The 23,438-nt window shown below is 37.8% G+C and overlaps 1 protein-coding gene and 1 long non-coding RNA gene across 6 annotated transcripts in view; one reads left to right on the forward strand and one right to left on the reverse strand.

The window, feature by feature from the left end:
- Kdm3 (Lysine demethylase 3) overlaps positions 1 to 23,438 on the forward strand; it is a 572,262-nt gene that overhangs the window by 510,274 nt on the left and 38,550 nt on the right. For all 5 annotated transcript variants that reach the window (XM_076305347.1, XM_076305593.1, XM_076305514.1 and 2 more), the window contains one exon: positions 2,705 to 2,852. In XM_076305347.1, coding sequence (XP_076161462.1) covers positions 2,705 to 2,852 — 148 coding nt within the window. The remainder of the gene's footprint in view (positions 1 to 2,704; positions 2,853 to 23,438) is intronic.
- LOC143153821 (uncharacterized) lies at positions 16,833 to 17,229 on the reverse strand. Its single transcript, XR_012993928.1, has 3 exons — positions 17,220 to 17,229; positions 17,164 to 17,171; positions 16,833 to 17,074 (listed from the first exon to the last, which is right to left on the reverse strand). It is a non-coding gene; the product is annotated as an uncharacterized LOC143153821 (long non-coding RNA).

Below are 23,438 nucleotides of genomic sequence, written 5' to 3' on the forward strand. Positions count from 1 at the left end.
ATTCTAGTTTAGAAGTTTCAAGGAATTGATTTTCTTTTTTTCTTCTATTTGATCGGTATTTGGGAATCTATATATTGAGTCGTTAACCAAATTCTATAGTTCTCTTTTAAATGATACTAAACTCTAAAAATTTTTTTTTTTTATTACATTTTTCTTGAGAAATATTACTGAGAATGGATTTTGCCGAATGGGAGAAAATAACACGATTACGAGCGTTTAAAGAGAATTTTGATGCAGGTACTACAACAGCAGAAGGTATTTCGTGAAATTTGGCTCGATGGAATAAAATTTGCAAGAACAATTTAAGACACACTTTGAGAAACGTCAGAGGGAGGGAAATCCAAGCGAGAAGATCGAGATACCAATATGCAAAAACTTGAATATTGATCATTTGTAAAATTTTACAAGTATTGATAATTTGTAACCACTCATATTTTTCGAAATAGTTCCAATGGACCGATTACTACCAAATTTAAAGTATATCTTCAACACGCGTGTATCTATCTATTGTACCGAAATTTTTAATAATCCAACGTTCTTAACTATTTCTCGCCACGCTGAAGTTGAAAAAAAAACCACAAAAGATTTACAATCTAATTTTAAAACGCTACCAAAACTATTGTCTTTGGTATTTTCGTACATTTTTTATACCAACGATACTCACGTTCGTACCGAACGTAACGAATGTTTGTTTATCCATTTTAGATAAGAAACACGATCGGAATCGTGGCAACAGTGCAGGCACGTTCGATCGAAGGGGGCGTTACTAAACTAGTCGTATCTTCGACGATTTTAAATATTTTTCCACGAAAAAAATCGTGTATACTCTTAAAGTATAGTTCGAAACCATACCGTGAATCCCGACGCAAAAATGTCTTTAGAATTCTTAAAAAAAAAATCTCAAAATATACCTTCAAAAATTCACCTCTCTTTGACTTTAGGATTTTCTTGCACGAGATTTCGCCTTTCTTTCGGTCAAGAATTTCATCATGTGGAATTCACATTCATTTGGTAGTGAAAATAATAGGATATAACAATAAGGATCGTTTAAACAACGACGGAAACCGCGTGTAACGCGTTACCACGTCTCGGTGATGGCGAAACGAGAGAACCCGATTCGCAGGAACTTGACAGTAATTACAGCGTCGGCAGTAATGGTACTTGAACGGTCTCGTTATATTCGAGATATCGGGGCCACTTCCTCGCCTACACTTTTCTTCGCAGCTGATGGGGATTCCGATTGAACGCAGAGAGGACTCGGTCGAGGAGGAGTGGCTGCGATAAATCGATAAGAGCCACGAACACACCAACCGGTACAAAAACCTTCGCTCTCGATCGCTCGTGTTTTTTTCGAATCCACGGATGTGGATCGTCTTCTCGATTTTTTTTTTTTTTTGGAAAATACTCGAAATAGTGCTTTCGAAAATTAATTATATTTTTCCCATGGACGTGGATCATCTCTTCGATAATTTTTTTTGGGAAAATACTCGAAATCGTGCTTTCGAAAATTAATTATATTTTTCCCATGGACGTGGATCATCTCTTCGATAAATTTTTTGGAAAATACTCGAAATCGTGCTTTCGAAAATTGATTATATTTTTTCCACGGACGTGGACCATCTCTTCGATAATTTTTTTTGGAAAATACTCGAAATAGTGCTTTCGAAAATTAATTATATTTTTTTCATGGACGTGGATCGTATTCTTGATTGGTTTTTGAAACAAAAATTGAAATCGTGCTTTTGAAAATTATTTTCTTTTCCACGGACGTGGACCATCTCTTCGATCGTTTTTTGGAAAATACTCGAAGTCGTGCTTTCGAAAATTAATTATATTTTTTCCACGAACATGAATCGTATTCTTCATTGGTTTTTGAAAAGAAATTGATATCGTGCTTTTGAAAATTATTTTTTTCCCCACGGATGTGGATCGTCTCCTCGATGGTTGTTTGGGAAATACTTGAAATCGTAGTTGCGAAAATTCATCATACATGAAAATACAAAGCTAGATGAAAAATATAGGTAACAGAGTATACGGAAGTACAATAGTAATTTATCGATTGAATGTTTAAAGAGAAATCGATTCGATTAGAATACAAGTTGGCAGCGGAACAAGCGTGAGTGACTGTATCCGAGAAAATAAACTTCGACGTCAAAAGTTACTGAATATCGCAGTTGTAAAAGCGTCAATTGTAAAATCGAGTAACTCTGAAAAGAAATTCAAAACGGATCAAACGTCCCCAATGGTATTTCGTTAGCATCAGTAAACGTGCATTTGGATAATAATTGTCACGATCGAGCTCCTTCGTAAATAGATATACTTGCCTACAGTTAGGCAAAGTTCGAAGAAATTAGTACAAGCCAAAAAAATCGGTTACCTAATTTTGCAGTCATAAAATCATCGTTTCTAATCGAGTAACTCTAAAAAGAAATTCAAAACGGGCGAAACATCCCTATTAATAGTTCCTTAGCATCAGTAAACGTGCATTTGGATAATAATTGTCGCGATCGAGCTCGTTCGTAAATAGATAGGCAAAGTTGGAAGAAAGGTGGTGTACGAGCCAAAAAAAAAATCAGTTCTTTAGTTCCTGGACCAGAAGAGAGACCCCCCCGACGAGATCGTACGAACGAGTTCCGTTCGGCTTGCACAGGAACCGATCGAACACCACGGTGTGTTAACCTCGAAACTTTTGTCTGCGTTGCAGGGAGCGGCGAGAAGCGGAAGTCCGGCTAGAGCGTGAACGCGAGAAAAGGGAGGCCAAGATGGAAAGGGAGAGACTCGAGAAGCAAAGGGCCGCCGAGCAGGCAGTTCACAAGCACTTCGAGGAGTCCCTCAGGCTGGCGCAACAAAAGGTTAGTCAGCCTTTACTGCCTGTTTTTCGCCGGTGCGCGTGTTTTTAATGACCTCCGGCCTTCTCCGCGTCGGAGCCGAGCGTGTCCAACAGATGCTCGACAAAAATTCACCGGCATTATGCGCCCTCTTTGAACGGACGATCCGCGTTGCAAAGGGTGACAAGGGGGAGGGGGACGCCGATATTTCTTCCCTCTTTGTTTCCCAAGATCGAGAATCTCGCCGCGTTTCCTGGCCGTTCGTAGGAAACCGGACAACCCCTTGGAATTCAACCGGGATCGAAATCCCGGAAGCTCTCGACTCCAGTTTCTCACGGGAAGTCGATTTTCGGTGTTAACCCTATTGCTACTCGGGCTACGAGTCGCTCTCCACGAGACGTCACTTGCTACAGGCGCTCTCTACGAGACACCACTTGCACTAATCGCTCGTGTACTATATATTTAGGAAGCTTTTCGATACAGACCACTTTAAGCCTTTTTCTTTTACATGGGCTAGAAATGTAATCGAAATAAATTATTTGTAGCGTAATTGGTGCTTAATAAACGGAAGAAAATTTGTTTGTGGAGATTTAATATCGAGAATTGATAATTCGAAAGAATGAAGTTTTGTAATTTACATTGGATGGAAAATTATTCTCTCTGGTATCGACCAGTTATTTTGTGGGTAGATTTTTAGATTGATAATGATAGGAAATTTTTTTTAGTAAGAGTATCTGTACGTTAATATGGAACAGTATTATTTAAAATTTATCAGTGAACATTTTTCCGGTCCGTGCCTTGCACATTCGACTTTTGTCGTACAATTCTTTGTGTACAATCCAGAATCGAAATCCCGGAAGTTCTCGACTCCTGTTTCTCACGGGAAGTCGATTTTCGGTGTTAACCCTATTGCTACTCGGGCTACGAGTCGCTCTCCACGAGACGTCACTTGCTACAGGCGCTCTCTACGAGACACCACTTGCACTAATCGCTCGTTTACTACATATTTAGGAAGCTTTTCGGTACAGACCACTTTAAGCCTTTTTCTTTTACGCGGACTAGTAATGTAATCGAAACAGATTATTTTCAGTGTAAATGGTACTTAATAAACGGAGGAAAATTTGTTCGTGCAGATTTAATAATTCGAAAGAATTAAATTTTGTAATTCACATTGGATGGAAAATTATTCTCTCTGGTATCGACCAGTTATTTTGTGGGTAGATTTTCGAGTGGTTGATAATGATAGGAAATCTTTTAGTAAGAATATTTGAACGTTAATATGGAACAGTATTGTTTAAAACTTATCAGTGAATATTTTTCCGGTCCGTGCATTGCACATTCGATTTTTCTCGTACAATTCTTTGTGTACAATACATTTGGAGACTTTGTCACTCAACAACTTCTGTACATGCTCTACTAATCTCTGCTCTTTTTCAACTTGTCTTTAATTGTTCCATTGTGGAAGTGAAAATTATTCTCGATCGGCACTCAGAAACTTTCCCCTACATATTAGGTCGTTATCCAAGTTTTGCAGAACGTTCTTAAACGATACTGAACCATACTAAACTTCTGCTTCTTGCTGATTTTTCTTTGTTCGAATACCAGAAGACCTTGTACATTGAATCAATTAACGAAATTAAATCTAGTTCATCGAGAAATTATAGGTATCTTACTTCGAAGAAAAGTTCTTTTTTTTTTCAAAAATTATCGCGGAAGAAACTTTCGTAAGACGTAAACCTAAACGTTGATCATTGTTCATAATGTATACACTTTTGGCGTTCGTTTTAACGGAGAAGACAGTCGTGACGAAAAGGTTAACGAAGATTCGATGCAAAATAGCTCGTCTTCTTTCACGATCGTAGACTCGGAAGTATTATTACCATCCGTCCAGCACAAAACCGGGGACAAATATTGAACGATGGAGCTCGATTATGCGAGACAACGTCCAAGGGCGCCGTCTCGGAAATTCTGCGAAGCAACTTGTTTGCATCGACGTTTCAAGGAAGTCGTTGCGGTTTTCCGAGAGTAAAATCGTGGAAATTTGCTCGATCAGCGTAATCTTTCGATAAGAAATACCGTGTGGAAGTAACTTACTTAAATCTGTCGGTGCTGCATACTTTCGACGAGTGTGTCACGTATACTTGGAATACTCTACCGTTTGTGACAAACACTTCAGTGCTAAATACTTTACTTTAAGATGGATAAACACAGATTGCATAATACTTTACTTTATACTTTGTAGGAACACAGATTGTATAATACCTTATTTTATATTTTGTGTAAACACAGAGTGTAGAATACTTTTTACCTTGTGCAAACACAGATTGCACAATACCTTACTTTATACTCTGTGGGAACACAGATTGTATAATACCTTATTTTGTAATTTGTGTGAACACAAAGTATATAATACCTTATTTTATATTTTGTGTAAACACAGAGTGTACAATACTTTTTACCTTGTGTAAACACAGAGTGTATAATACCTTACTTTATGCTTTGTGTAAACACAGAGTATATAACATTTTATTTTATATTTTGTGTAAACACAGAGTATATAATACCTTGCTTTATACTTTGTGTAAACACTGAGTGTACAATACTTTTTACCTTGTGTAAACACAGAGTGTATAATACCTTACTTTATGCTTTGTGTAAACACAGAGTGTATTACACTTTATTTTATATTTTGTGTAAACACAGAGTATATAATACCTTATTTTATATTTTGTGTAAACACAGAGTGTACAATACTTTTTACCTTGTGTAAACACAGAGTGTACAATACTTTTTACCTTGTGTAAACACAGAGTGTATAATACCTTACTTTATGCTTTGTGTGAACACAGAGTGTATTACACTTTATTTTATATTTTGTGTAAACACAGAGTATATAATACCTTGCTTTATACTTTGTGTAAACACACAGTGTACAATACTTTTTACCTTGTGTAAACACAGAGTATATAATACCTTGCTTTATACTTTGTGTAAACACAGAATATATAATACTTTATACTTTGTGTAGACACTAAGTGTACAATACTTTATATTTTGTGTAAACACAGAGTGTACAATGCTTTTTACCTTGTATAAACACTGAGTGTACAATACTTTATACTTTGTGCAAACACAGAGCATATAATACTTTACTTTATACTTTGTGTAAACATACAGTATACAATACTTTATACTTTGTGTAAACATAGAGTATACAATACTTCATACTTTGTGTAAACACAGTGTACAATACTTTGTATAAACATAGAGTATACAATACACTACACTTTGTATCTATAACGCTCCTGGTGCTCAACTTGTTAATCGTATACAAAAAATACTTCTTCGATCGATGGTTTAAATTTGTCCATAAACAAAGAATTTGTCAAGATATCTATTTTTGACAACATGACGACTGTTCGAATCGAGTGTTTTCATTTTCGACGTAAAATGCGTTGCAAAACGTTCAGGTAGGGCACAGTGCGAGCGATTAATAACAAAAAAGCTCGAGTCTCGTCCCCGAAGAAATAACACCCCGACTTTCCGCTTCAGCGATCTTTACTTTTCAATCTGTATCGACAACGAAGAACGAGTCTTCCCTGGAGATTGTCTCGGGGATTTCAACGCGGACGATTCAATGGGGGAATAAAGTACGTACGTTCTAGAATTTTTTATTTTTTGTAGTTTACACGATTCGATCGTAAAGAGAGACTCAGTTTCGTTTCGCGAGTTTTTCGAGTTACACGAATTTTATCCGAGATGTTCCCCCGCGAATTAAATATGGATACCGACGTGAAAATTCATCCCCAAGTCTGCCCGTTACGCGGAATAATTCGGTACATTTCTCGCCGCATAGAATCGACCACTGTTTCGTCGAAAGGAAGTATTTCTCTCTGAAACCGCGGCCCCGATTCCACGGACAGTTGGAAATTCCCTTTGCGGAATGTTTCGTAGGAACTTCGTGCTCGGTACACCGTGGAAACGAGCGAATTTTCCAAAGCCGCGTGCTCCGTTAACGTCTCCTTAAAATTGAATAAAATACCTTCGCGTGGCCGGTGAATTCCACGCCACAGCCCTTTTCCCGAATTATTTCGAAGCTATGGCTACGTATGTTCGTAGTTTCTCGTATCTATCGATCTAGGACCATTTTCGTTCTGTAAAATCGAGTTTCAACGAGCATGTGTTTTGCACTTTGAGTTCATAATGAAAAAAGAAATTTGAACGTTCCATGTTGTGATTTGATATTACATATTTAGTACACTTTGTTGAAAAAAGAATTATTTCGAAGCTATGGAAACGTACGTTCGTAGTTTCTCGTATCTATCGATCGAGAACCATTTTTGTTCTGTAAAATCGAGTTTCAACGAGAATAATTTACACTCTGTGTTCATAATTTTGAAAAAAGAAATTTCAATGTTACACGTTGTAATAACAACTACACTTGATGCATTGTGTTGGAAAAAAAATTATCTCGGAGCTACGGAAAAATGTACGTTTGTAGTTTCTCGTATCTATAGGTCCACGACCATTTTTGTTCTGTAAAATCGAGTTTCAACGAGGATGTGTTTTGCACTTGAGTTCATAATTTTGGAAAAAGAAATTTCAACGTTTCATGTTGCGATTTGATATTACATATTTAGTACAATTTGTTGAAAAAAGAATTATTTCGGAGCTACGGAAATGTACGTTTGTAATTTCTCGTATCTATCGATCGAGGACCATTTTCGTTCTGTAAAATCGAGTTTCAACGAGGATGTGTTTTGCAATTTGAGTTCATAATTTTGAAAAAAGAAATTTCAATGTTACACGTTGTGATAACAACTACATTTGATGCATTGCATTAGAAAAAAAATCATTTCGAAGCTACGGAGAAAAAGTACATTCGTAGTTTCTCGTATCTATCGATCGAGGACATTTTTCGTTCTGTAAAATCCAGTTTCAACAGGGATAATTTACATTTTGAGTTCATAATTTTGAAAAAAGAAATTTCAACCTTCCACGTTGTAATAACAACTACATTTGATGCATTGTATTAGAAAACAAAATTATTTCGAAGCTACAGAGAAAAAGTACGTTTATAGTTTCTCGTATCTATGAATCGAGGACATTTTTCGTTCGGTGAAATCGAGTTCTTCCGACGAGGATAATTTGCACTTCGCGTCTGTAATTCCGAAAAAAGAAATTTCAACGTTCGACGATGTCGTGACAGTTATACTCGATGCACTTTGTCGGAAAAAGAATTCTTTCAAAGCTACGAGACGCAAGTAAGTTCGTACTTTCTCGTGCACCGATCGAAGACCTTTTTCTTTCGGTGAAATCGAATCCTTTCAGAGAGGATAATTTGCACTCTGCGTCTATAATTCCGAAAAAAAAGAAATTTCACCTCTCGGCTCCATTTACACACTCTCGACAACGTTTTGCATTGCCATTGTTACGTTTAATGCACCCGAGCAGAATAGAATTATTCTTCGGTGTACATTTACAAGCGTTTACAAAAGAAACTAAAGAAAAAGGAATATCACGAAGCTCATCTTAGCTTAGTTTATTCTTATTACACGTGCACTTCGTATTTCTTTTCTAATAAACGTTTTTTCCTCGTAGTCAGCAAAAACCGATTATCATCGTTGTTACAATCACTGCCTTTCGTGCTCAATCAATAATCTTGCTATTTTATAAAATCGTCAAAGACAATAACGTTATTTAAATACTTACAAATACCATACCGAATTCATTCCTGTAATAAATCGCTATTTTGCATCATCGTGAAACACAGTAAAGTTATTTCAAATTTTACAAATATTAAAATTCATCGGTACGATAAATCACTATTTAATAAAATCGCCTTTAAAATTAAAAATTCACCTCTACAGTTCTCGTATACTCACTACTTCGTAAAATCGCAAATAAACAACGTCGTTTAAAAATTCCCAACTACTAAGATTCATCAATATCCTCGTTGTTTCGTTCCGTGATAATACCAATCAGTAATAATCCGAGAACAATACCAAAAGTTTACGAATACTAAATTTCGTTGATCGTAAATTTGTACCATCGATCACTGTTGACCGCAACATTCGTCTCTTGAACGCGGTACAGAAATCCGTTCTTTCGTTTCTCGAAACGTCACCTGATCTATTTTCTCTCGTCTCGAAGGCGGTTTCGGGTCGTTCCCCGGGACAACTCTCTCGCGTGTAAAACACCAGCGAGACGAGCGCCGCGACGAAAGAGAAAAAAGGAGGAGGAAACGGAGCGAGAGTAACAGGCAGGCCTCTCGTCCCGAGTAAAGAGGGATAATCCGAAAGCGGAGCCAAGAGAAGCGAGCGAGTTCTACCCGGGGTACGAGGGTCTACTCCTGCGTTTCCTTGGGAGAGAACGAAGGGTGGTTCCCAGACCAGATACGGGTAGGGACACACGGATGCTGAGAGGGGGCCGAGGCAATCAATGCATTCCAGCACCTGCCTTTTGTGCGTGTTACAGCCCTGACAGTCACCCAAAACCTGCCCCACACCTCTGTGTACTTCGCTGCCTGTTCGACCGGCAGTGTTTCTCATTTCTCGTTCATCCGTGCCCTGTGTATATGAGAAGATAGATCTTGGGTGTACCTTCTTGTTGAAAGTTTGCAGTTTTTAGTTTATTTTCAGTTCCTTTTTTTTTTTTGACGTGAGGAACCCTCTGTGTTTAATAGAAAATAAAACTAATAGAGATAGTAAGAGTAGATTTATAAAGAAAGGCTATAGTAAAAAATGACAGTAATGGAAATAGAGTAATGAAAAATAAAGAAAAGGAGACAATGTTACTTAGAGGTACATAATGATTGTTGTATATTATTTTTGTTTTTTAACGTGACGAACCCTCTGTGTTGGACAGAAAATAAAAATTACAGACAGTAAGAGGAGATTGACGAATAAAGGCTATAGTAAAAAATGACAATAATAGAAATAGGGTAATAAAAAATAAAGAAAGGAAGATAATGTTACTGAGATACATAATCATTGTTGTATATTATTTTTTTTTCATCCGTTTATTTTTCTATTCATCAACAAAGATAGTAAGAGCTAATCGACAAATAGTGATAAATAAGACTGCAATAAAAAATGGCAATAATAGAAATACGGTAATAAAAAATAAAGAAAAGGAGAAAATGTCACTGAGAGATACATAATCATTGCTATTTGTATAATTTGATCATTTTCAAGAGTGACGTACCGCAGGTAAGGCTGAGCTATTAAATATACAAAATAATTGACAGGAAACATCGACAGAAATACAAACCGAATTCCGTGTGTAAATTACAATTTCTGAAAATTTTAATTGTTCAGAGTGTACCCCGATAAAAAAAAAAATGAGCTGGTTATTTCCCTGTGTGCATTATTACCTTTTCAAATGTTTCTTCTTTACCGTATTTCTTACCAACAAGTAATTATTATCTGTTGATTAACACTAAAACTACCGACAAATTCCAGTGATTTGAAATGTTCTTTGTGCGTCTTCCATGAAAATCGATGATCGAGGAAAAAGAACTCACAAAATTCATTATATGTGTAGGATAAATAAAATCATAACGTCTTTTGAAAATATGCTATGGAATTTAAAGTAAATTTCATTCTAAAAGCAGTTGCAATCAGTAATTTTGACTGGTAAATCTAGCGTTGATAAATAAAAAAACAAATGAATAAATCACGAGAAAAATGTCTCGCGAAAATTCCAAGAGTTCGATGAACTCCTATATTGTGTCAGCAAGGAAATTTAATATCTATTTACAGAATAGTAAAATCGAACACCGGAGAAACTAAATTGCCTCGTAAGGAGAGAAGCACTGATCATTTTTCCTATTGTGAGCAAAGCTCCCGAAAGGAACAACGAACAATGCCTTTCCATGAAATAAGAGTTATCGCGTTAGGTGTCCACTTACGAGTTAATCGATAAACGTATTTAAAAAAAAATTCAATTTATAAGCTCCCTGTGACACACTTTACACGTTCCGCGGCTCGAAGACCAATACGAGAAAAATGTCGGTCGGATCATCGATCGGTCGCGTGATCATCGTTACAGTGCCAAACGAAGAAATAAATACTCTCCAGTGTTCTCTACACGCACGACCCACGATCGTGTACGGTATCGTTCTCATTGTTCTCGATTACATTCTGTGGAAATCCACGTGAAAAGAACAACTACACACATAGATACACGGACAAACCACTTAGGGAACGTTCGATGACGCGTGGAATGTATTTCCAATAATTTCACGTATTACGATTTCGCGATAGTTCCGGTACAGTGTGTTCAGGGATCGTGACAATTGGTCAATTAAGGTATCAGTTTCACCGCTTACGTAATATTCACGGTAATCGGCCTTGCACGAATTATTGTTTCGTTTGCGTTTCGTCGTTCGTTCGATCGATTAAGAGAGAGTGAGTGAGTGAGTAAGTGAATGAGTGAATGAGTGAGTGATTAAGTGAGTAAGTGAGTGAGTGAATAAGTGAGTAAGTGAGTAAGTGAGTAAGTGAGTGAATAAGTAAGTAAGTAAGTAAGTAAGTGAGTGAGTGAATAAGTAAGTAAGTAAGTAAGTAAGTGAGTGAGTGAGTGAATAAGTGAGTGAATAAGTAAGTAAGTAAGTGAGTAAGTGAGTAAGTAAGTGAGTGAGTGAGTGAGTGAGTGAGTGCGTAAGTAAGTAAGTAAGTGAGTAAGTAAATAAGTGAGTGAGTGAGTGAATAAGTAAGTAAGTGAATAAGTAAGTCAGTGAGTAGGTAAGTGAGTGAGTGAGTAAGTAAGTAAGTGAGCAAGATAGTGAGTGAGTGAGTAAGTAAGTGAGCAAGATAGTGAGTGAGTGAGTAAGTAAGTGAGCAAGATAGTGAGTGAGTAAGTAAGTGAGCAAGATAGTGAGTGAGTGAGTAAGTAAGTGAGCAAGATAGTGAGTAAGTGAGTGAGCGAGTAAGTAAGTGAGTGAGTGAGTGAGTGAGTGAGTGAGTGAGTGAGTGAGTGCTGAGTGAGTGAGAGAGTGTGTGTGTCTGTGCTGTGCGAATAAAATTTTCAGTCCACCTTGCCCACTTTTTTTTTTCTTTTTCGTTTTTCTTTTTTATCGTTATCGAATAGACACGGACGCAAACATTGTATTTCAGCGAGTTTTTTTTCTTCTTCTTCTTTTTCTGTCCCCTCCCCCCTCCTCTGTTTCGCGTTAAAATGTTTACCGGAATTCGCGTAATAGCCTTAGGAATTCGAGCGTCAATCTCCCGCCGGAGATACGTTATCGCGATATTATACGCGAGTCGACAAGTGTATTCGAGCGATAAGGAAACACAGTCACTTTCAACGACCCGTGCGATGATTCAGCGGACGAATCTTGCGCCGTGATGCAGGTTACGCGATATTCGTTTCGATTCGTCGAAGTGGAAGAAAAAGAGGAGAAAAGGAGAAGTAAGAGAAGAAGAAAAGAAAAAAAACGAACCGGCTCGTTGTAACGCGAAATTATCCAAGTATCGTTACGCAACGAGAGATAATCTCCGAACGAGAAACTTCTTCTGCGAGCCTTATCTCGAACGTAGGACACGCACGCGTATCTTTGGTCGTGACGATCCCTTCCTGTCTCTCTCGTTGTTGAAAAAAAAATTATTCGAGATTCGATCAGGAAGTTGGCGGTAACGATTGTAATATCTACGAATCGATTCGCCAGTTCAACGATCAACTTCGAAACAAATAGCGAGGAAGTTTTAACGATCTTTGTATAAATTACTGATTCGATTATCGATTTAATTGTAACACTGAATCATAGAATTGATGAAATATACCACGAATAATGGAGGGCAGGTGTGCGTTTTAGATTTTCCTTGCGTAGGTAAAAAAAAAAGAAAAATTGTAATACAAGTTGCACTTGCGCGATAATAGACAATTGACGAGAGGACAAATGATTTATTAGATAATGTACAATGTACGTAATTGAGTAATTTGAACGCGATAATGTGTGAAAAGAAAAAAAAAAACACGATTACGGTATCGATGAAAGACTTCGATCTCTAATAAAAACGTGGATCGAGGTATCGTTTCAATTGTGATTAAATAACAAAGTACTAAAAATCCGAGTCGGTTTGTCACAAAGAAATTATCGCATTTGCCAGGATAAAGAGTAAGGTGGAAATACACATAATTGCGTATGATTCGCTAATGGTTACACAATCGACAAATGTATTGGGTTGTTCGAAAAGTTATTTCGTTTTTTTTTTTTTTTCGTGAAAATGAAACACGATTTTTTTTTAGAGTATAAACATTTTGTTAAATTGTATATTTTCCATTTTTATATTTCCAGATTATATATTTCATATTAAGTCGCGATTGGATGACGAGAGATCGAACGAACTGTGTTTCTCGCGTGTTTGTTTCGCAAAAAAGAGTATAAATAATAGATATTCGATCCTGGGTGTATTGTTATCGCGATAAATATTCGCGTATAATTTCGTATTTTGTATTCAGAATATTTGCATGTGTTTCTTACAATTCTCGTTTAACAATCTGCTTGTTTTTGCGGTATTTATTCTTGTATTTTCAACGTCGTAAAAAATACTGGCAAAATACCGGTTTCCATAAAAAATTTTACCCAAATTCTGCTAAATAAAGAAAAGTCGATAAACTTATAATCTTTGTTCTTTTATAATATTCTTCTATTTTAAATACCTTAAAGAATATTAATTTTGATTGAAAGATTCACAAAAATACTCCCAAACACGAAAAAGTCGATAGACTTACAATCTTTGTTCTTTTACAATATTCTTTTATTTTTAATATCTTAAAGAATACCAATTTCGATCGAAAGTTTCACAAAAATACTTCCAAACACGAAAAAGTCGATAGACTTACAATCTTTGTTCTTTTATAATATTCCTCCATTCTCAATACCTTAAGAAATACCAATTTCGATTGAAAGTTTCACCAAATTACCTCCAAACGCAAAAAAGGTCTAAAAAATATCGATAAACCGATTTCAAGTGACAATTTCTTCTAAATTCTTCTAAATAAAGAAAAATCGATAAACTTACTTTTTACAATATATTTTCACTTTGGATACCTTGAGAAATACCAATTTCGGTATTTCAAGTTTCACCGAAATACTTCCAAACACGAAAAAGTCGATAAATTTACAATCCTTGTTCTTTTACAATATTCTTCCATTCTCAATACCTTAAGAAATACCAATTTCGATCGCAAGTTTCACCGAATTACCTCCAAACAAGGTAATTACCTCCAAACAAGCAAAAAAGGTCTAAAAAATATCGATAAACGCTAAAAAATATCAATAAACCGATTTCAAGCAAAAATTCCACCCAAATTCTTCCAAATAAAGAAAAGTTCCATAAACTCACTTTTTGCAATATATTTTCACTTCGAATACCTCAAGAAATACCAATTTCGATCGTAAGTTTCACCGAAATACTTCCAAACACGAAAAAGTCGGTGAACTCGGGATCCCCGATTTGAGAACCTCTGTGAACGCATCGCGGCCACGTATGGGTGCATAAACCAGAGAGAAGATCCTTTCACGCGGGAGAAGGGTCTACCTGCCCTTCCACCCTACGAAAATGTGTCCCTGCCAGTCCTTGGCGAGCTTTCGTCCTGCACGGGAGTCCCGGAATCGCGCGGAAGCTGGGACACTCGGCGCGTTCAACTTCCTCGTCCACGTCCTCGTCCTCGTCGTCTTCGTCGTCATCGTCATCGTCGTGGTCGTCGTCGCGTTGATAAGTCCCGATAACCGCTTATCGGTACGACTGTGTTTTCCATTTCGCGTCTCGACGCTCGATTATCGCGCTCGTACGAGTACTCGAGAGAAAACCTCCAACGATTTTGTGGCGTTGATCGCGTCCCTCTCTCTCCCTCTCTCTCTTTCGTTGTTTGCGGACCATTTTCGCGATTATGGTACACGGAGGCTACCTGGACTTTGGATTTAGGACCTGAGACATTTTTGCTTACCATCACGACTCCCAAAGGTCAGTAACACTTAACGCTAGAACTACCAAAGGGATCAATTTGTGAAATTTTCAAACTTTTTCAAATTACTCGATCATCAACGGTGAACTTTGTTTTATTAATTATCGAAATGGTACTCGTGCATTAATTTCTCCAAGCCTCGTCTAACTTCAAATATACGTATACGATTTGATAGAAGTATCAAGTTGCACGGAAAGTCGTTTCGTTTTCCAAAATGGAGAATGTATAATTTAGTAATATGTTTGTACAATCTGAAGAAATTGTGTTTCATTTTCACCAAAAAATACGAAATTACTTTCCGAATAACCTAATAGTAACAGGTTCCAGTTGTAGCGCGAATATCGCGAGCTACGAAAACTCGATCGACGACCTTGGAAAATTGGCGAGAAACGGACTGAACGACGCGATGGTGGCGCGATTCGCGACGCGATAACGTCCGTCTGGTGTCGTTGATAAGAAATCCAACAGCGTCGTACGTGGAGGGAACACGCGATAAATTCTTTTCTTCGTCGCGTTCAAATCGCGCGCACTTTTTACCCAGTGGAGAGTCGTGTTCGTTTCGCAAGGACACCGTCTCGAGGGAAAAACATTTCGTTTCGAGGTCATGCGCTATGGAAAACTCGTGGAAACCTCCGTATTTCCACCATTAGACCTTTCTCGGTTAGTATTGTTCGCTGGGACAAATGGACGCGCGAAGTAGAGGCTTTCTTCGATGAAGACGCTTCTCGAGCGTTGTTTGCCAGAGTTTTTCGAACTTTGGGATTTTTTTCCAAAGGAACCGTAAATTGTTTTGCACCGATATTTTGCACATGTGTTTGTTAATGTTTTGATTGTGTACGGTATTTTTTTGGAGTAGAAATAATGGAAATTGTACGAGGTACGTAAATCATCGAAAAAAATCATTTTGGGAATAGGTGTCAACGTGGCTGATGCGAATTTCAGTCGTTTCGTTAATTTTATAAATAAAGGGGAAAGTGTATCTTCGTTAGAAAGTGTGCAGTTATGGCACTGACTAGGGAGAAGTCGAAATCTTATCGGATACAAAAATGGCGGTACTTGAAAGTTAAAGTTTCGATTTTGAACTTTTCTTTCGCACTTGATATATTGAAGAATATAATAAAAATCGATATTTTTTTAAATCATTATTTCGGGCGATAAAGACACATTGGTCGAAGGTTCTGTTCAAATTTGAAGTCAATCGACCTACTTGATCATGAGATAACGCGGCTGTCGGTGCCAAAGTGCGAAACCGTACGTTATTCTCTTTAAACGTCTACTATATAGCTTCGTTAATTATTACGAACTCGAGGAAATCTTTTTGCACGGACATTTTCGAAGACATACTACGTGAAAATATTTTTCAAGAAAATCATTTCTTTTTTTTTCGAAATTCTAAACCAGAATACGACTGTAAGGCGATTCACACGTCACTACGACTGAATCATTCTAATATTTAACTCATCAAAATTAGAAACTGTTCTACTTTGTTTACTGGTTACTTTGGACGTTCATTTTTACAAAATATAGATAAAAACAATCGTCACATCTTTCACTGTGATTCCACAAAGCTTCTTTTTCTTTTCTTTTTTCGAAAAATTCCAACTTTTGTACTAGTGACACACGTGTCGCGGAACACTGTACAAGTGAGACAACTTGAAAGACACGTCCCTGAAAAATTCTCAGTAAAATGATCACACAAATCCCTACAACTAAATCGTCCAAGTAACTCATCAACAGTAAAAATTCTCCTACTTACATCGATCACTTCGGATGTTCGTTTTTACAAAATATAGACAAAAACATTTTTGTCATTTTTACAAAATATAAACAACAACAATCGTCACACCTTTCACTGTGACTCCAGAAAGCCTTTTTTTCTCTTCGTCTTTTTCGAAAAATTCCACATTTCGCACCAGCGTCGTCACGCGTGTCGCGGAACACTGTACAAGTGAGACAACCCGAGGGACACGTCCCTGAAAAATTCTCAGTAACATGATCACACAAATCTCTACAACTAAATCGTCCAAGTAACTCATCAACAGTAAAAATTCTCCTACTTACATCGGTCACTTCGGATGATCGTTTTTACAAAATATAGACAAAATCATTTTTGTCATTTTTACAAAATATAGCCAATAACAATCGTCACATCTTTCACTGTGATTCCACCAAGCCTCTTTTTCTTTTCTTTTTTCAAAAAATTCCAACTTTTGTACTAGTGACACACGTGTCGCGGAACACTGTACAAGTGAGACAACCCGAGAGACACGTCCCTGAAAAATTCTCAGTAAAATAATCACACACACAAATCTCTACAACTAAATCGTCCAACTAACTCGTCAGTAAAAATTCTCCTACTTACATCGGTCACTTCGGATGTTTATTTTTACAAAATATAGACAGTAACAATCGTCACACTTTCCACCATGATTCCAGAAAGCCTGTTTTTCTCTTCGTCTTTTTCGAAAAATTCCACATTTCGCACCAGCGTCGTCACGTGTGTCGCGGAACACTGTACAAGTGAGACAACCCGAGGGACGCGTCCCTGAAAGATTCTCGGTAATCGGGCGAATTAAAGACATCGATTGGCGAACGGGTGGACAGAGTCGCGTTCCTCGATCCAGAAACTTTCACGGTGTTTATCGTAGGAACGAGCAACGGGTCCGTTGCACATGCACGCGGCGCCCGTTTATTTATGTGACGAGAGGCTGCATGTGCCCGAGCGAGCGAGCGAGCTAGCGAGCGAACGAGCGTTTCCAAGCGGCATTTGCAATGCAAAACTCGACCGGCACGAAGGTCATTAATTATGCACTCCACGGTACGCAACAATAGAGCTCGACGGTGTTTCGTTTCGTGCCACGACACCCTGTCTCTCTCGATGTCGTTTCCTCGTCGATGGGCTTAAAGCGGATTAAAGCCGACATTGTCGTTTCGAAAAACTTTTTCTTTCGATTTCCCGTCTTTTCGAGTAGTTTTCCTTTACATCGGACCGATTACGCTTCCCGAGATCGTTTATCGTTCTTTTTACAGAACCCGGCTGAAAGGAAACATTCTCACGTTTAGTTTCTTTTTTTTTTTTTTAATCGTCTCCTTTTAACTTTTGCAGCACGCCTCGGGTCTCTTTTGACCCAGAATTACCTTCTTATCGCTTAATTACACCGGTAGGGAAATTTATCGTGTAATTTTGTAAAATTGTATAACGTATTAAAATCGATGTATCGTAGATTATTTTAATTACAGTTTTAGCTTTGAAAGTTGATAGTGGTTTTTTTTTTTTTTTTTTTTTTTGGTTTAAATTATAAGTTTCCTTAGACATTAAGGGAGATACGATCGAATAATAGATTTATATATTATACAATGTTTTAATTATAATTTTAACTTGGAAGGTTGGTGGTGGTTTGTTTTTAATTTAAATTACAAGGTTCCTTAGAAATGGCGAGAGATAGGATCGAATAATAGATTTGTACGTTACGCATTATACATTCTAATTACGATTTAACGTCGAAGGTTGCCGGTAATTTTTCCGTGATTTAAATTACAAGTGTCCTTGAAAAATAAGATACGATTCACATGTTACACAATATTCAAATCGCGATTTTATCTTCGAAAGTCGATACTCACCTCGATACGAATTGCGATTTTCCTTAAAAATTAACAAAATTACCGTAGACTAACATTAGTACTTATATTAAACGTAAAATATTCATATTAAACACACGGGTCTACATCGACCCATGTTGACTCTCTCCCAGTACACCACGTTCAATTCCGTGAGCTCCAATATTTTTTCCACGAGAAATCGATAAATTAAACTACACTCCCAGTAAACCGATCAATCCCTACTACATAACTCCATGTATCGTACACGTCCGTGTTTACAATTCGTAAAGTTCGAAATCCCAATTAGTATCTAACCTCAGGAAAAAAAAAAGAAAAAAGAACCTAAAATATTTATATTAAACACACGGGTCCACATCGACCCATGTTCCCTCTCTCCAAGTACACCACATTCAATTCTGTAAGCTCGAATATTTTTTCCACGAGAAATCGATAAATTAAACTACACTCCCTGTAAACCGATCAATCTCTACTACAATAACTCCATATTTCGTACACGTCCGTGTTTACAATTCGTAACGTTCGAAATCCCAATTAGTATCTCACCTCTCTCTCAAAAAAAAAAAAAAAGAAAAAAACTTAAAACATACATACACCACCACGGTAGGTCCCCCACCAGAGATCAAAGGGTTAAACGTTCGTTTTCTCTTTAAATCTTCTTCCCGGTTCCAGAGGCGAGTAGGGGGGAGCGGTTGATTTAAAATTTTCATTCGCGGCCGGGAACCATAACTCCGGGTTGACGTGTTCGGCTGTTAATCTCGCCCGTTATGGCATTAACTTACGGTTGCACGAGGAACGCGAACTTCTAATTGGAACGCATTATTTATAAACGCACGATAAACCCGAACGCACTTCCTCGTAAATTACCGGGAGCTAATTAGTCCGGGGTTACCGCGGCGGTAATTACCCGAGGCTACGCGCACTTGTCACGCCATCGTAACGCGGAACGCTCCGCTCCGCTCTGCTCCGCTCTGCTCCGCTCCGCTCCACGCCTGGGCGGAAAATCGAAGAGAACGAGCGAAGCGGAATCGATGCGAGGGACCTGTCTCCGACATCTGTCGTTCTATAGTCGGAACTTGTGCCATCGCGGTTCGCATTAAAGCTCCCTACGTTTGTTCCGTTCGGTGACTTCCGGTCAGCTGCGCCGATAAGAGGCCGTAACTTCGATATTCACCTTTAAAAGTGGTTCCCGTTTCTTTGTACAGGGTCGTCGCGTTCTTTCAGCTCGCGTGCTAACGTGAATATTTTACGCGACGGTACGAACCATCTCGCTAGGGGCGAAATTTTTCAACGGGAGAAAGGTGGACGTAAAATATTCTTGCGTACATCTGCCTTGAATAATTCGAGATCGCGCCGAGAATCGAGTACGAAGTTTGTGGGAAGATACAGGGGGGAGAGTTTAGAAGTGTTTTTTTCTTTTTTAAGTATAGAGATCGTTGGGGCTGATGATCGACGAGATGAAATTGTTGAGGGTGTTTGATAGGGATGATTAGAGAATATTGAATTACTTGTGGAGTTTTGTGGGGAGATTAGAATTATTGTGGAGGTGTTTTGAACTATTTTTGATCAAATTAAAATTTAGGAGGGGCAAGGTGGACGTAAGGAAATTTTTTATGTCTGCTTTGGATAATTGGAGATTGAGGAAATTAATTGTGGCGTTTGTGGGGAGATTAGAATTATTGTGGAAGTGTTTTGAACTATTTTTGATCAAATTAAAATTTAGGAGGGGCAAGGTGGACGTAAGGAAATTTTTTATGTCTGCTTTGGATAATTGGAGATTGAGGAAATTAATTGTGGCGTTTGTGGGGAGATTAGAATTAATTTGGAGGTGTTTGAAATTGTTTGAAGAATGAAAATTAAAGGAAGAAAGTGGACGTAAGGAAATTGTTGACGTCTGCTTTGGATAATTGGAGATTATGAGGAAATTAATTGTGGCGTTTGTGGGGAGATTAGAATTATTGTGGAAGTGTTTGAAATTGTTTGAAGAATGAAAATTATAGGAAGAAAGTGGACGTAAGGGAATTTTTGACGTCTGCTTTGGATAATTGGAGACCATGGAGAAATTAATTGTGGCGTTTGTGGGGAGATTAGAATTAATTTGGAGGTGTTTGAAATTGTTTGAAGAATGAAAATTAAAGGAAGAAAGTGGACGTAAGGAAATTGTTGACGTCTGCTTTGGATAATTGGAGATTATGAGGAAATTAATTGTGGCGTTTGTGGGGAGATTAGAATTATTGTGGAAGTGTTTGAAATTGTTTGAAGAATGAAAATTATAGGAAGAAAGTGGACGTAAGGGAATTTTTGACGTCTGCTTTGGATAATTGGAGACCATGGAGAAATTAATTGTGGCGTTTGTGGGGAGATTAGAATTAATTTGGAGGTGTTTGAAATTGTTTGAAGAATGAAAATTAAAGGAAGAAAGTGGACGTAAGGAAATTGTTGACGTCTGCTTTGGATAATTGGAGATTGAGGAAATTAATTGTGGCGTTTGTGGGGAGATTAGAATTATTGTGGAAGTGTTTGAAATTGTTTGAAGAATGAAAATTATAGGAAGAAAGTGGACGTAAGGAAATTGTTGACGTCTGCTTTGGATAATTGGAGACCATGGAGAAATTAATTGTGGCGTTTGTGGGGAGATTAGAATTAATTTGGAGGTGTTTGAAATTGTTTGAAGAATGAAAATTAAAGGAAGAAAGTGGACGTAAGGAAATTGTTGACGTCTGCTTTGGATAATTGGAGATTGAGGAAATTAATTGTGGCGTTTGTGGGGAGATAAGAATTAATGTGGAAGTGTTTTAAATTATTTGAAGAATGAAAATTAAAGGAAGAAAGTGGACGTAACGGAATAATGGTGAAAAGTGGGGAGATTGGAATGGATGTGGAAGTATTTTAAACTATTTTTAATAAAATCAATATTTAGGAGAGAAAAGGTAGACGTAAGGAAATTGTTGACTACATCTGTTTTGGATAATTGGAGATCATGAAGAAATTAATTGTGGCGTTTGTGGGGAGATCAAAATTAATGTGGAAGTAATTTAAACTATTTAAAAAATAAAAATTTCCAGGAAGAAGGTGAACGTAACAAAATTGTTGACATTTGCCTTGGATAATTAGAAACCATGAAGAAATTAATTATGGTGCTCGTGGGGGGATAGGAACGGATATGGAAGTATTATAAACTATTTAAAAAATAAAAATTTCCAGGAAGAAGGTGGACTAACGAAATTGTTGACATTTGCCTTGGATAATTAGACACCATGAAGAAATTAATTATGGCGCTCGTGGAGGGATAGGAACGGATATGGAAAAATTGTAAATTATTTTTGAAAAATGAAAATTTCTCTGAAAAACACGATTGTTGAGATAAAGATAGATTTAGTAGATATTCGTACCTATGTCTGTTAAGAATAATTCTAACCGAGAAGAAATCCTCTTATTTCACCGAGAAACGAACATTTCCGCGCGAAACGCGATCGTCGCGTACAATTTATCACACCGCGTAATGGGTCGAATTTTCTTCCAAGAAACGGTGAATGTAATAAAATTCCTTGTCTACGTCCGCCTGGACTAATTTCGAACCAAGAACAAACCGATCCCGACGTTCGTGGCGAGATCCAAATACTCGCGAAAGAATTCAATCCTCCTCCTTCAACGAGGAACGAAATTTTCCAGGGAAATGCTATCATTGAACGAAGTGTTCACGTAACAAAATTATGGCAATATCTATCTGGAATAATTTTAAGAACAAGAAAAAATCTATTCTAAACGAAGTCCAGAAATTTGCAAAAAAATTCGATCCTCTTTGCACGATAAAGTAAAATAATCGTCTAGTACACTTTATCAAGGTCTGTAACGAACCGAATTTTCCACCAGTGAAAAGTGAACATATGAAATTTCTTATTTACATCCACTTGGAGTAATTTCAAGACCAAGAACAAATTTATGTTAGAGGAGGTTCAAAAACTCTCGAAAGATTTCAATCCTCTTTTATCAAGACTCGAAAATTTCCAGATAAAAGACAATCGTCGAGCAAAGTGTGCACGTAACAAAATTCTTGGCAATATTTATCCGCAATAATTTCAAGACCAAGAAAAAAAAATCTCTCCTAGACTATGTCCAAAAAATTCGATCCTCTTTGACCGAGAAACTAAAATAATAATCTGGTACACTTCATCAAGGTCTGTAACAAACCGAATTTTCCACCATTGAAAAGTGAACATATGAAATTTCTTATTTACATCCACTCGGAGTAATTTCAAGACGAAGAACAAATCTATCCTAAACGAGATCCAAAAACTCTGGAAAAAATTGGATCCAGTTCGAGCGAGGAACGAAAATTTCCACGCGGACGATCGTTACAGTTTGTCGCGCCACGTAATGGTAGTTCCCAAGGTGGAACGCGGTGAAATTGACGCATAACTCGATGTAATTCCTCGTCCTCGTCCGCTCCGGACGCCTCTCGCATTCCTCTCGACTTTCTTTTTCTCCTCTCCGTGAATGACATTGTACGCGTCGAACCGCGCGTTCCAGCGATTCACGTTCGCGTCCATTCAACGCGATCCGGCGTTACGATTCCACGGTTATTTTAATCCGCTGGGATACGTTCTATGTATCTATCGTGTATCGCGAAAGTAAACGAATAACGATTATCCGGCTAAGGAGAGAAACTCGGACGTCCGTTGGTGTTGTTCCCTCGTCGTCTATGCGTTGTGCAACGAGTATCCATCCTCTACTCACCTCTAGAGCCCTCCGTGGCGAGGAAGTCGGAGAAATTAAAATGCGCGAGGTTCGCTCCTGGTGTCGTGGTCGATACTCGAGCCTGTTTTTCCGTTCGAGAGGAATGCCTTGCGTTGCACCTGCCTTTCTTTCGCCTTGCGCCCTCCCACTCGCACGAGTATCGGACAGGTTCGTTGCTCGTCGGTGTCCCTGAATCGGAGAAGGCCAGTTTCGAGTGTCTCCCGAACGCTCGTGGAACGATTTCGATTCTTTTGCGCGATGGAGAGGATTCCAAGTTGATTG

Source organism: Ptiloglossa arizonensis, chromosome 1 (genome assembly GCF_051014685.1).
Source record: "Ptiloglossa arizonensis isolate GNS036 chromosome 1, iyPtiAriz1_principal, whole genome shotgun sequence".
NCBI classification, from domain to species: Eukaryota; Metazoa; Arthropoda; class Insecta; order Hymenoptera; family Colletidae; genus Ptiloglossa; species Ptiloglossa arizonensis.